At 37.7% G+C, this 14651-nt stretch overlaps 1 protein-coding gene across 1 annotated transcript; it reads right to left on the reverse strand.

Moving 5' to 3' along the window:
- Nucleotides 1-7555: 7555 nt before the first annotated feature.
- On the reverse strand, nt 7556-8593 carry LOC100893054 (putative nuclease HARBI1). Its single transcript, XM_003724820.3, has one exon. The coding sequence runs from the start codon at nt 8591-8593 to the stop codon at nt 7556-7558; it is 1038 nt and encodes a 345-aa protein (XP_003724868.3).
- Nucleotides 8594-14651: the final 6058 nt, after the last annotated feature.

Below are 14651 nucleotides of genomic sequence, written 5' to 3' on the forward strand. Positions count from 1 at the left end.
TAATTCCATTCAAAGAAAAGGAAAGTTCACAGGAATTTAATTTCTTAAACATTGCGCATGCCACCTATACGGTATTGATCAATGGAGGTCTGTATAATAGCGATACGCGCATATCGTTGACATATTGTGCGAGAATGGGAAAACGTGTCTGTTTTTTGTTGTTATAGGGGTGAGAAGACATGAGCCCCTGAACGCTGGCGTAATGATGGGGGGGGGGGGGGTATTTCTTATTCGATACCAGTGATTTACAAATGTTGCTGTTCTGACATGATTTTCCGGTATTTTTTCTCCATTTTTATGTAAGTCACACCTTTTTATGCTTTTGTTGGCAAATAAGAAATTCCCAAATTACAGTCGGACGAAAAATACGCTTATTTAGAAGGCTTTATGTCATGGTCTGCAAAGTGGCTGGGCTCGAGCTTTAAAACAGTAAAATGGCTCTTATTTTAAAATTACTCAGTAAATAAAACCCAAAACTTCAGTGATATCAGAAAAAATATGTTATATGTTACTAATAATTAAAAAAGATGTATAGACATTGTTAAAGGGTCGCATTTTACGATAAAAGACACCGATTTAGCGAAGATGACGTCATTAGTGCGCTTGCATCAGGGAATTCAAGGTCAAAAGGCCAATTCAGACGCTGATAAGATATTGGTCGAGCCTTTTTGTTTCCTTTATTCCGACAAAATTATATAATCAATCAAAACAAGTTTAATACCAGAAGAAAGCTAACGATTAGTATTTTCTTTAACCGCTTGCCCCAAAGCCGCTTGACCCCAGTGAAACGAGTGAGAGCTTGCGAGAGCGGCCAAAGTTTGATTGAAACTCGCTATTTGCTCTTCTCCAACGCAAAAAGAGACGACATTGTGCTGGATAAATGTATTTTTTCCGACAAAAGTACAGAAAATTTGCATATGGTCTTTTTATATTATACTTTATGAAATGCTACCCGAGTGACTTCCGGGCGCCCCAATGCTGGAAAGAAACGCACATTTTAGAAAACTTCACTTTTTCATGGAAAAATGCTCATTTGTTCTATGCACGCAAGTCAGATTGAGCGGATGATACAACGTTTCCATATGCCACCAAGGGCCCTAAGGCGGGCCCCTTGGTGCTCATCTGACCGTAATTAAATACCTAAAAACCCCTGAGCTTCCGGGGGCTCTGCCCCCGGAACCCCAACAAGGGCCCTAAGGCGGGCCCCTGGATGCTCATCTGACCCTAATTAAATACCTAAAACCCCTGAGCTTTCGGGGGCTCTGCCCCCTGGAACACGTCAATGGCCTTAAAGAGGGCCCCTGGATGCTCATCTGACCGTAATTAAATACCTAAAACCCCTGAGCTTCCGGGGGCTCAGCCCCTTGACCCCCTGCCGAGGCTCATGCCCTGGACCCCACGCCAATTTACGCTCTACCTGATCGTTAATACTCCACTTTGAAAAACGTTCCGCGGGACCTGCAAGTAACGTGTTAGACTGGTGGTGATTCAGATTTTTCGTCTGCCCCCCCCCCCTTCCGAACGTTTTTTTTCATTACGTCACTGCCCCTGGAAGGTGAGCCCCATGGAATGTTTGCCCCCCCCCCCCCAATCCCAAACTGCTTCCGGCGCGCCTGCTTAAAGGTACTATGTCCCTTTTGCAGCCAACCTCAAATTCTGTAGAACTTTGCAGGGATTATGAATATGTCATGTATGTCCTATCTGTGAAATTTAAACGTTAGCAGTGTCCTAATATTCAAATTATGCAAGGAAACCCGCTTACTTGCTAGACTTCACTGTCAGACACTATTGAGTGACTGACTGGCTTTTTTTCTTCTTTGGTAATAACATACATAAAATGAGCTGTAAAGGGTACATGAGCATTTGTCTACATCAATAACCCACTTCTTGTGATGGCAAAAATTAAACTGATTGAATCTTTGCGCAGCATAAAACGTATGACCATTCGGTTATTGTCTGAAAATCAAGACTATTACTTATTGGCTCTATAGCTCCTAAGTCGATTTGACAACTAATAGTCGTTGTTTTCCCACTTGAAGACATTTTCAAGCCCCACCTTTTTTAGGGAGTTCTAAATTAGTATTATCTTTCAAATGCCGTTGAAATTTAACCTTTTCATTTTTGTTGGCCCCCAAATGGAACATAGTACCTTTAATAAAAAATAATTATTGTTATTTATCAATTAGATGTAGTTATGAATAATGAATTTGGAAAAGACTGTTTCCTTGGTCGCTCTTCAGTTAATGAACAGTATAATCATCATGATAATATTAACGCAAATAAATATCACAATAATAATAGCCTAATAATAATGATACTGATAGTAATATTAATAATTAATAATAATAATAATAGTAATAATGACAATAATAATAATCATGCCTTGTTAACCCAGCTAGCCTTATCGTTATTTACTCCTGTTTTCCATGATGGCCCTGCAATCATATTATAACCTCGGTTTTAGCTAACCTACCACGAAAAGGCGCTGATAATCATTCACGGAATTTTTTTCTACCAGGTACCAATTCAGTTCACTATACACCTGGTTTGGGTGGAAAATGACCAATGTAAAGTACTGTCTTGTCAATGGACATTAGTGCCGTAGTGGGACTCGAACCGCGAACCACGTGTTTCACAATCAAGCAACCAATCCACTATAAATATGATAAACCACAACACCTCTAGGCCTACATGTATCGCAACTAGTTATGCTAGGACAAATGTTGTGACGTATGTCATAATACATTCCAACACTTGATGCTCATGGTTTAAGGTAAACCATAAGGCATAGAAAACAAAACAACAGCTTTAAACAAAAGTCTCAGAAATTTTTACCATTCACATTCAGCATTTTGGCATTGGAAAAAAGAGTCATTACAAAATCTAGTATCAGAAATTCGTGACCTTTGAACGAAAACAAATATGATCCGTGATCTAACTTCAGATATAAAGATAAAAAAACCTTATAACTTAAAGATAAAGGTGAGTTCTGGTCATCTGCCCATCATCTGATTGCATTGTGAAAGAAAACGTGTGGAATGGATACGAAAAAGATGATCATGTAGCATGTGTTTGTGTGTACTTCAAAGTTCTGGGGGGTGTTTCACAAAGATCCTAAGTTGAACTTAACTCTAAGTTGGACTTAACAATTATGGAAAGCCGTTAGCATCGTTGAAAAAAATTTGTAAAAATTATTTTACAAGGCATAAAATGTTGATTCAAATCAATCATATTTTCCATCATTATGAAAGATTTCACGTTCTTGATGTGGAATTCATAAAAAGTCTAAAATACTTGAATTTCTGCTTTTGAATATATTTCATTTTAAGACTCCAATGGCTGTCCATAATTTTTAAGTCCAACTTAGAGTTAAGTTCTACTTAGGATCTTTGTGAAACACCCCCAGGAGTCATGAAAATCACCATAAATTTGGCCCAGTCTTGGTAAAGTAACAAGCATTGTACACAGAAAGATGTATAATGGGACTACACAAATGGTGTCAGGCCTACGTACCTTAATTTCCTAATCTTTCTATGCTTATTACTCAGCCAGTATATGATTCTGTGAGAATTCATTTTCTATTCTTTTTACCAGAGCTCACCCTTTATCTTTATCATTGAGTTTAGGCTTTGACCAACTCTAAAACTTAGTAGGCAACATTTCGTACCAACATTTAATGCCGATGAAGTATCAAAAGCAGTACTATATACATGTACTAATGCGCACTGAAATATACTATATTCATAAAAGGAATATCATGTTTATATAGGGATCAAATTATATAGACTGCTCTGATTAAGCAGAATCACTAGCTAAAATGTTATCTATGTTCAAGCCTTCTCGATTACATGCAGATTGCCTTCGCGTCAGATACACGCAGGGATACGCGCACATGCAGCAGAGAGGTACGCAGTCTGCATATAACCAAAAATGCACGGCGCATATAACCAAAAATGCACGACCGTGCAATATACCATCTATTGAATATCATGTGATCAACAACCGTCCAATCAAATGACAAGGATCCACGTAGGTGTTGTATAACATGCAATATTAGATAGCTTAGACAGATACCGAGATGTAATTGGTCCAGAGCTCGTCACGTGATATCATTTGCGAGGATCCAAATTGTTATATTTTCCTGGCCGGTTATATTTTACCAGCTGGTGAAATGAAAATATTTTTAATCAATACATGTCGCCCTTTTGAGGACTGTTTGTCACCAATTACACCATTACCGAGGGTCATTTTATTTTTTCTCAATAATTTTTTTTCATGAATTTTTTTTTCCACGTTTATTTTTTCCCCAACTTTTTTTTTTCAACTTTTTTTTTTCCCCAGAAATGCTTTTTTGGGCAAATTTTTTGTTCTCCCCTGAAAATTAGTTTTCCATTTTTGTTTTGTTATGATTTTTTTTTTTTTTGCTCTTATTTTTCTAAAATGTTGATTGTCCCCGAAAAAAAATTAAAAATAAATTTCGGGCCAAAAAAATATGGACCCCCCCCCCCCCCCCAAACAAAAACAAAAAAATCAAGGCTATCTAATATAACAGTTATTGACTGGCAGGGGGTATATAACATTCTTTAGACCTGAAGCTCGTGACCATATTTCCCCTCAGCGCTGCGCGCTTTGGGAAAATATAACCACTCGGGAAATATAACTCCCTTAAGTAGTCCAAATAATGTTATATTACACCCCCTGCCAGTCAATAACTGTATAATATTTACCATGTGCATTTATATATTTATACTTGGTTTAATTCTTGGCCTGAGCTCAATCGCTCTTCATGTATCACCTCAAAGACATCTAAGCCCAGTCTTAACTATTTCAGTCTATTAGGAAAATTATGACTATATAAAGCAGAACTGATCGAAACAAAGCACTTGGGATTCACCCTTATACATTTACATACAATTAACAATGTAAAACGAAAATATAGAAAAACGTCTCTGCATTATTTTCTTTTGGAAATGACGCATACATTTAAACTCACTAAATGACACATATTTTTCCGCCATTATACTTCATCAGTCTTGGTGTTTATCAGTGTACATGTATACTCTTTGTTTTTTACAATGTAGTATTGCAATGATCATAATTACTGTATACATGCATGAATTAAGTTTTTCAGTCATTTTTTAGGAACTGGTACTACGAACTACGTATATATCTAGGTGCTATATGCAATCAGTAAACATATTTGCTTTTAAAATATATTGATGCACTAATCGTAGGTTTTTACTGTAAAGTCTGTACACGTACATGTATGAAATAGTGTGGCAGTCTATTTTTAGGTACTGGGAATTCCCACCGGCCTTTGAAAACAAGTAGATTGAGGTTTATAGTCCTAAAGGTGATTGCAATATAAGAATTCAATGTCATTTTGTCACGGCTTCTGTAGAGCAAATATATGCCCGTGTCAAACTTGAATTATATTTCTGTTACTCCCCCCCCTCCCCCAACCAATACAAAAACCTCTAAAGTTAGATTCAAATTACTGTTGCCAAAGTCTCGTGGAACGGTCCTCCTTCCAGATTACAATTGGAAATGTTTTCCATGTGCAATTATATAAACATAAAATGTGAGAATAATAATAATTGATATATTTCTTATTCAAATCACAATAACTTACCCAAATTTCTCCCCACGACAAACAAACACTGAGAAGTTGTACGTATAAATGAATGCTATGAATGAGATCATAATCCTTCTAACACGATTACTTCCGGGTTCACGATCAAGGACACGAGACTCTTATGGTCTCGTTTCAAAGCTCTGTTTTTTTTAGATATGTTTTTGCAGAGTGTAATTTCATGGTTTACCAAATTGATATCATTTCATAAACACCCGTTATTATCTTCTTGGTCTGAGCTCAATTGCCTCCGTTTATCACCTTACAGATATCTAGTCATTCTATATAGGCCAGACCAAACTAATTCAGTTTAAGAAAAATGGAGCTATAATAAACAAGATACCAACAAAACCGCAAAAGTGTCTGGGAATCAGCCTAATATAATTATATACGACTATGTCAAACGAAAAAAATCACACACTATTTCTTTTGTAAATGACAAATAATTTAATTCACTTACCTCATTTTCCGTCACTACGTATCGGTCATGGTGTTACATAAAATCAGTAGACATATACTCTTTGCATATACAATTTAATGGTGCACTGATCATAATTAGTAGTATGTGTTTAGTTTGTCGATCTCTTTTTAGGTAGATCTACTGGTAAGCATAGAGTCAATGCTAATGCGTATTGACCTTTAGCGCTGCATAACGTGCTAATAGGCAGCAATTGCACACATGAATAGTCAATACACAAATAACACATATATACACACAACGATGCCGATGTGGCTGTAAACAAGTTTGACAGTAGACTCACGATTTTTGTACAGATTGTTAGTGAAATCAGTTGAGTTTTGTACAGTGGTGTTTGAAATGTTGAGAATCAATGGAACAGGTTTTTACACAGCCAGGATAGTAATGCAGCTATATAATTATATGCGGAAATTCCCACTTACCTTTGACAGATAAGCAGATTGAGGTTTTAATCGTCCTAAAAGTGATCGCCCGATAAAAACTCGACCTCGTTTTGTCTAGCGTCTGTAGAGCAATTATGATTGTATGCCCGTGTCAAACTTGAATTCTAATTCCCACTAACATTTGACAGATAAGCAGATTGAGGTTTTAATGATTGTATGCCCGTGTCAAACTTGAATTCTATTTCTGTTGCTCCCCCCCCCCCCCCCCCCCCCCCCCATTACAAAGAAATTCTCAAGTTAGAGCCAAATAACGGTCCTTTTTCGAGATAACAGTTTTATTGTTGTAGATGGCGCTAAACATCTATTAACCATTATTATAGTTTCGGATACGTTAAAGGTACTATGTCCCTTTTGCAGGCCAAAAAAATGAAAAGGTTAAATTCCAATGGCATTTGAAAGATAATACTAATTTAGAACTCCCCTTTAAAAAATGGGGCTTGAAAATGTCTTTAAGTGGGAAAATAACGACTATTAGATGTCAAATCGACTTAGGAGCTATAGAGCCAATGGGCCGTATGCATAAAAAGTAGCAATTGCTTGCAAGCAATTGCTTCAAGCACAAGCAATTGCTTGTCAAGCAAAAGATCAAGCTCAAGCAATTGCTTAAATTCATATGCATAACATTTTGCTTGTGCTCAAACCTTTTGCTTGCCTCCAGCAAGCAATTGCTTACGATCTCAACAATAGCGACGTCACGCCGGTGCGAACATCATTCATGGGAGAACAAAGGCGGGTTTCGCATACTAGTAGTGTATTCAAATGTCATGCGTGTGGGGTAGCCTTTCCTGACATGGCAGTATAACATTCCAGGATGACATATTTCAGAACAAAATGAAAAAAAAAAACCGATACATGCACACACAAGTGCACACCCAAATACACATACTCTGCGAAGACAGGTTGAAATAAAAATAAACGTTAATCTGCAAGTTGAAGAAAAAAAAATCAATTGTTTTCTTGTCTTTATTTCGCCAGTAGTTCCAGTTTATTTACGACTGTTATTCATTGGTCGCGTCTCTCGTATATATGGTTGGCGATTTCATCACGCTTTTGTTGACCTCGCTGCCGCAGTATCCGAGGTCCTTGTTCTACAACTCCACCATGGTTGCCATTGTCGCCAGCGATTTCTCCATCCTCGTCATCGCCACGCAAGTCGTCGTCCGGGTCATGGAGGAAGCGTGACACGTTGTGAAGCACAAAACATGCTACGATGCACTTGGGAATATTCTCGAGCTTCAGGCGAACCCCATACCTGAGGATCGGGGATCGCCGTTTGAGTTGCCCAAAAGCCTGCTCGATGACGACACGGTTTCTTGTGTGAGCCCTGTTAAAAGACCTCTTGACCGGCGTGTCTGGATCAGCGAAGGGCGTCATCATGTATGGTGATATCCCATATCCAGAGTCCCCCAGAAGGCAGCCGCGAACATTTCTTGAAACGACATCGCGCAGGTCCGACGTTTGAAAAATCCGGGAGTCGTAAACCGATCCGGGCCAGCCAACGTCAACACTAGTGAAGATATAGTTCTCATCGCATGTTGCCTGGACGTTAAAGGAAGGGTAGTTTTTGCGGTTGATGAACTCATCTCCGAACTGGCCGCGCGGTTTGTCAATCCGCACATGGGTGCAGTCAATCGCCCCGATAGTGAAAGGAAACCCCAGTTTTTCAGCCCATCGTTCCTTTGCATGTGTCACGTCTGCGTTTGAAGTGGGAAACTTGATCCAGGTAGGGTGCTGCGCTGCGATGAGGTCAATGTTTTTAGCCACATGTCGAGAAACAGTGGTCTGGCTGATCCCCATCACTTCCCCCACTGTTGTTTGGTAACCCAGATCCGCCAAGTAGTGGAGCGTGGCCTCCATGCTCTCCACCGTTGTCAGACATCCTCCCCGTTTTTCATCATGTTCAGGTATGAACCTGTGTGCTAACCACTCAACGTTCTCTTTGTCGAAACGGAATAGTTTCCGATAGGTCTCGGGAGCAATTTCTTCTCGATTTATTCTACTCCTGTACAACTTTGGTTTTTCTCTAACGAGCATAAACATGATGCTTAACCGCGAACGTCCCGATTAAGCAAGAGCTCAAGCTGCTATGACGGAGCTTGAAAAAACGTAAGCAATTGCTTATAAGAACAAGCAAAAGGTTCGTTTTATGCATACGTTTTTTAAGCAATTGCTTGATCTTTAAGCAATTGCTTGCGGACATCAAGCAATTGCTTGTGCTTGCTAGCAAAAGCATTTGCTAGCAAGCAATTGCTTATGTTTATGCATACGGATTCAAGTAAAAGGCTAGCACAAGCAATTGCTACTTTTTATGCATACGGCCCAATAAGTAATAGTCTTGATTTTTAGATCATTGTACCGCATGTTCGTACGTTTTATGCTGCGCAAAGGTTCAATCAGTTTAATTTTGGCCATTACAAGAAGTGGGTTATTGTAGTAGACAAATCCTTTACAGCTCAGTTTATGTAAGTTATTACCAAAGAAGAAGAAAAAGCCAGTCAGTCACTCAATACTGACAATAGTGTCTGACAGTGAAGTCTAGCAAGTAAACGGGTTTCCTTGCATAATTTGAATATAAGGACACTGCTAACGTTTGAATTTCATAGATAGGATATACATGACATATTCATAATTCCTGCAAAGTTCTACATAATTTGAGGTTGGCTGCAAAAGGGACATAGTATCTTTAAGGTAAAAAAATAACATTGGACTGAGCATTGTACCAACAATAAATTTTCGGAATCCCTGAATGGACTGAGTATAATATATGTCAAGGTTTAGGGATGCTGATCGTCGCAGTGGCGAAGTGCCGTGGTCACGGGGCGGACAATTGGGCTCAAGATTGCACCCTGGAATCGAGATAAAGAGCGAGAGAGGGGAGTGTCCCGGGGGTAGTCGTCCTAGAGAGTTGTTGCCCTAGGGAGTAGGCTAGTTGTCCAGAACGTCGAGAACGGTTCAACGATTCGTCTTCTTTCTCTAATAATTTAATGAAACGTCAAAACTTCCGCGCTTCGCATGGAAGGGGGAAAACTCCCCCCCTTCCCTGCACCCCCCTTGAAAATCAAGCACTGCCATGTCTGTGGTGATACTTAGACAAAAATATCACCACAGACATGGCAGTGCTTGATTTTTCAAAGGCTTTGCCGATGATTGTTTACTTTACCGTCCCATCAAATCTGCTGAAGATGAGAAAGCTCTTCAACAAGACCTAGATACTATGGTCCAGTGGTCCAAGACTTGGGGCATGCATTTCAATCCCTCTAAATGCAAAACCATACGTGTTTCAAAAAAGAGAACACCGGGTACTAAATCCCACAAAATCCTTGATGTTACCCTGGAGGAAACGAACCAGACCCTATACCTTGGCATCAATATCCAGAAAGACCTATGCTGGAATGGCCAGACTCATTACGCAACCGGCAAAGCCTCAAGGGTCCTTAACTTCCCAAGGCGCAACTTCCATCACTGCTCATCTAATGTTAAAGAAAAGTTGTATCTTACTCTTGTACGTCCACACCTTGACTACGCCACTGCAGCCGTACATATACTACGTGCATGTTCTGTAATATTTACATGACTTATTCACATAATTACGACTTAATTAATATTTTCCTATTGACATTACTGTTTAGTAGGTTAATGATATATGTTTATTTTGCAAACGAGTATTATTTTTGTAACTGTTCTGTATAAATGTTATAAACGATGTAAATAGGTTCATTCAGGGCCCCATGGAAGACCACTACTTGTTGGTGAATGGGCTACCCTGTCAAAAGATTAGAAATAAATAAATAAATAAATAAATTCTCATGCTCAGTATTGGTCTGCTTGTATGTACGATAATTCGCATTGTGTTAACAATCGAATCTTCAAACATTCTTTATGTTTAGAAAGATACTTAATCGATCTCATTAAAAGAGATCGGACAATATTAAGTCGTTTTCGCTGTGGCAATCATTACCTGCCGATTGTGGCTGGTAGATATTCAAATACTCTAAGGGAAATGAGGCTATGTACGCTGTGCAATTTGCAATCGCTTGGGGATGAGTTTCATTACTTATTTGTATGCCCTACCTTTCGTTCAGATAGAAAATTGTTCATCGATAAATATTTTATTGAAAGATCAAATACACTTAAAATGGATCAGCTTTTTAACTCCAATAACGTTTGAACTTAGTAAAATTCTGTCGAAAAATAATGCTTCGTTTTCATTAATTTAAGTATGTGCAAAAAACATGTTATGAGTTCAATATTAGCTTCATGTTTCTCTTTTTTGTCTCATATCAATTTATTAAATTGATATCAAGAATATTTTCAGTAATTCATTAATTCAGATATCAATTTACTGGTGCCAGTAAAATTATCGTTTTTAATTAATATTATCGTTTTGTTTTTTATTATTATTATTATTATCATCATCAATATTGTTATTATCATTATCATCATAATTTTTCTCACTATTGTCGATAGTGTTATTTTGTATGGATTAACATTAATTATATTTGTATTGTATATGTTACAGTGTTAAATTGACAAATTCAAACTGACTGTAAACTTCTCCAATACCCCAATGTGGGTGACATGAGAATAAATTGTCATTGTCATTGTCATTGTCATTGTGCTCACTACCGCACCCACTAAAATAAAATCCTGGCTACGCGCTTGGGTAACATAAACTTCTCTGGAAATATGTCATTTGATGAGATGTGTCGAATAGCTTAGTGCCTTTTGAATGAAATTCTAGAGTTAATTTGACTGCGTTTACTTGTCAATTTTTTTGTTTTTTTTGTTTACATGATACCTAAGTTTTTTAAGCTCATAAAACACTGCAGGATTTTTTGTCTCAAAAAGTGGGTTTGAGTCAGTACATTTAGAAGTACAGCTTTTTAAAGAAAACAATATTGAGCTTGGGAATTGACAATTTTCATCTTTTGCCAACAAAACTATATCATTTTACATGGGCTTATATGACACTGGACATACTATACAATTACCCCCAAGAATATTTTAGTTTTAATTATTATGCCCAAAGCAATTTTACACCCCATAAAGACAAAGATAGAAAAATGAAAAATCCACCGGCGGTCATACGATTGCCTCAGATGCCCTCACGAATGGCCCGATATGGCTCGATGTGTTGACGATCAGAGCCGAATTTGGAATTTTCCTTCATCGTGTGTCCATCTTATCTCAACTTCGGGACAGTGTGACGCGGGCATAAATAATCCGTAAACACATCGTTCACAACAATTGTTACGAGTCATTTACGGATTCTTGCGAGCAGTTTAAGGATGGTTACGTGTTGTTGCGAGCGCTTTACGATACTTACGGATTGTTACGAGCTATTTACGAGCTATTTAAAGAAAAATCAATCAGCGGACAATCATAAGAAGATTTTTGACATGTCATCAAATTTGCCTCTCCTTTCACGGATCCTAAAGATTGTCTACGAGTTGTCGCGAGCTGTGATGAGTTATTTACGGACCCCAGTGGGATATTTACGGATGCTTACGACTGACTACGAGTTGGCGATCCGTAAGGACTCGTAAGAAACATCCGTGTATGTGAAGGGGGTATAAGGCAAGAGTTAAGCCAACAATGCGACGGTGCTGTTCTGCATGGTACCGTTTGATCCTGGCTTGAACATTTGTGTACTTTCTGCTTGTACGGAGATGCATGGGATGAGTTGTATCATTGATTCGGAACAATTTGGAGTACCTTAATTTGCGACTGCATGCGCACAACAAAAAGGAAACAGGCGGTCTGTGTGAGTATGCACAAAGAATATTTTCGTCAGATAATGTGACTGTGCCCCCTCTCCATTTAATCCTCCCGTATACTCCAAAGAGTTCATATCCTGTTTTGCAAATACATGTAAGAAATCTATTTGTACAATGTAAAACGTGGTATCAATAACTAAAGTTTTGTTTCAAGTCAATTAAATCAAGGAGTTACTACAGTGTAGTAACTCCTTGATTAAATCCACCATTGTTATTTAAGAATAAAAAACATACGCTTGTACATGGAATAACACATTGATTGATTGATTGATTTTTATTCGCCAAGCTTCCAACATACAACACCATACAATAATAAAAGATCAAAATTAAGTCAGCTTGAACAGGATAACCCACGAAAGCTCGAGAGCTTAATATTTCCAGTGGGGTCCCCTACAGACATGTACACAATTAATAAGTTGAAATAGTAATATTTACAGACAGATAAGAAAAAGAAAAAATTATTTATCAAAGATAATAATAATAACAACATTAAATTGATGATTGAATTGATAATAAGTACAAGAAGAAAAAGAAGAAGGAGAAGAAGAAAAAGAGGAGGAGGAGGAGGAAGAGGAAAATAATGATGAATTTGTAGAATTTCTATAACGTACAAATACACGTATATATACATACAAAATAGAAAAGTATGAACCGGCAGAAGAATACAAATTTCAATCATATAACATGTCACGAATGGCCACTACTTGGTGTCGATTAGATAAGTAGGCTCTGAAACACTCTAAAATTGCTTTATTAAAACCCATAAGTTGTAACTTCTTCAATAAGACGCAATGGTTAATTGTATCAAAAGTTTTTTGCAGATCAAGGAGCACCATACAAACAAAGTGCCCTTGGGAATTGTCTGTCCTCAAATAATCAGTCAAATGAATAGACATGTTTCAGTCGAATAATCATGTCGAAAACCAGATTGAAATTCATAAATTATATCATTTTCTTTGAAGTATCTTTCAAGTTGAGCACAGACCGATTTTTGTAAAATAGAAAATAATAGAAAACATGTAAATGCATTGCAATGGTACAACAATATCAAAATTGCTTGGAAGGTAGCAGCCAGAAAGGAAGGGAACTTCCTTTTTTTGACAAAGTGGCATTTCCTCTCATGATTCTGGGTAAAAATAACATCTAGGTTGACAGTGATCTGAAATGCATCATAGTAAATGAAGAAAAAAAAACTATTTGTATTAAACGGCAGTACATTATAGAGTACATCACCAGAATTATTATCTCCGCCTGGAAAATAGTCCACAATTGAATTGTGTCTACATCATTATTTACACATTTATAACAGCTACCAAATAAGTCACATGAAGATTCATCCTCAACAACAAAATCTTGAAAAATACATAAGTCAGAAGTATATTAAAAGATAGGTTACTTTTTATATTTTAGAAAAGTTCAATCATTCAAAATTGATCTACATGGTCTAGGAATGTCATTTCTAAAATATTCACCAAAACTCAATTTCATCTAGCTCAAAATATAACTGATTCCAATGGATTTTATATATAATGACTTTATGAAGTCACAGAAAAAACAGGCCTCTTAGGAGATAAATGTTATTCTAATTTCAGGTTGGTTTTGGCGAGACGGGATGTCCCCAATAGAGTTGCTATGACAACAGTCAGATGCAACACCATAATCTCCTAGGGGTTAGGGTTATCGATCTGTTTTTACAGATATTTGACAAATTCAACAAGAAAAGAATCTAAAACAAGTGAAACTAGTATAATCACTCACACGCACTCACCAACTTACACAACGGACCCATATTCTCGTTCTTTCTAACACACACACATGCTCATAAAAGCTCCTACACATCCACTCATTTTTTTCGAACAAAATTAAAAGGGAGAGTGATGGGTCCATCTTTTTTTCAACGAAATATTACGTTACTCTTAATTTTTCAACGTGCCTGTTTTGACCAGGAAAAAAAGAGGTCTATAGTCGCACACATCGCACCGCCCCCTCTTCCTACTGGCCTGAAGACTGCATCATGCAGTGCGAGAAATGGGGATTCATCCACTATTTTCAGTGGAATATAGGCTATTGGGATATAAATAGAGTCTATCAGGAGTGCAGAAAGCGATCTCTCCTGATCGGTACTGCTGGAGATAGTACCACTCTCTCTTAGGCTTCTCAATCTTGTAATCCAAGACAAGGTTCTGGACATGCTTCAGCTCGTTAGTGTACACATCAATGCTAACTAAACCTAAATCGTGCTTCACAGTGGCTATCAGGATTGTGTTCCATTGAGACACAGCAGCATGTGGGCTAACACCTAATGTCTTTAAATTATATTT

This window comes from Strongylocentrotus purpuratus, unplaced genomic scaffold (assembly GCF_000002235.5).
Source record: "Strongylocentrotus purpuratus isolate Spur 01 unplaced genomic scaffold, Spur_5.0 spur5_scaffold_2, whole genome shotgun sequence".
Classification (NCBI taxonomy): Eukaryota; Metazoa; Echinodermata; class Echinoidea; order Camarodonta; family Strongylocentrotidae; genus Strongylocentrotus; species Strongylocentrotus purpuratus.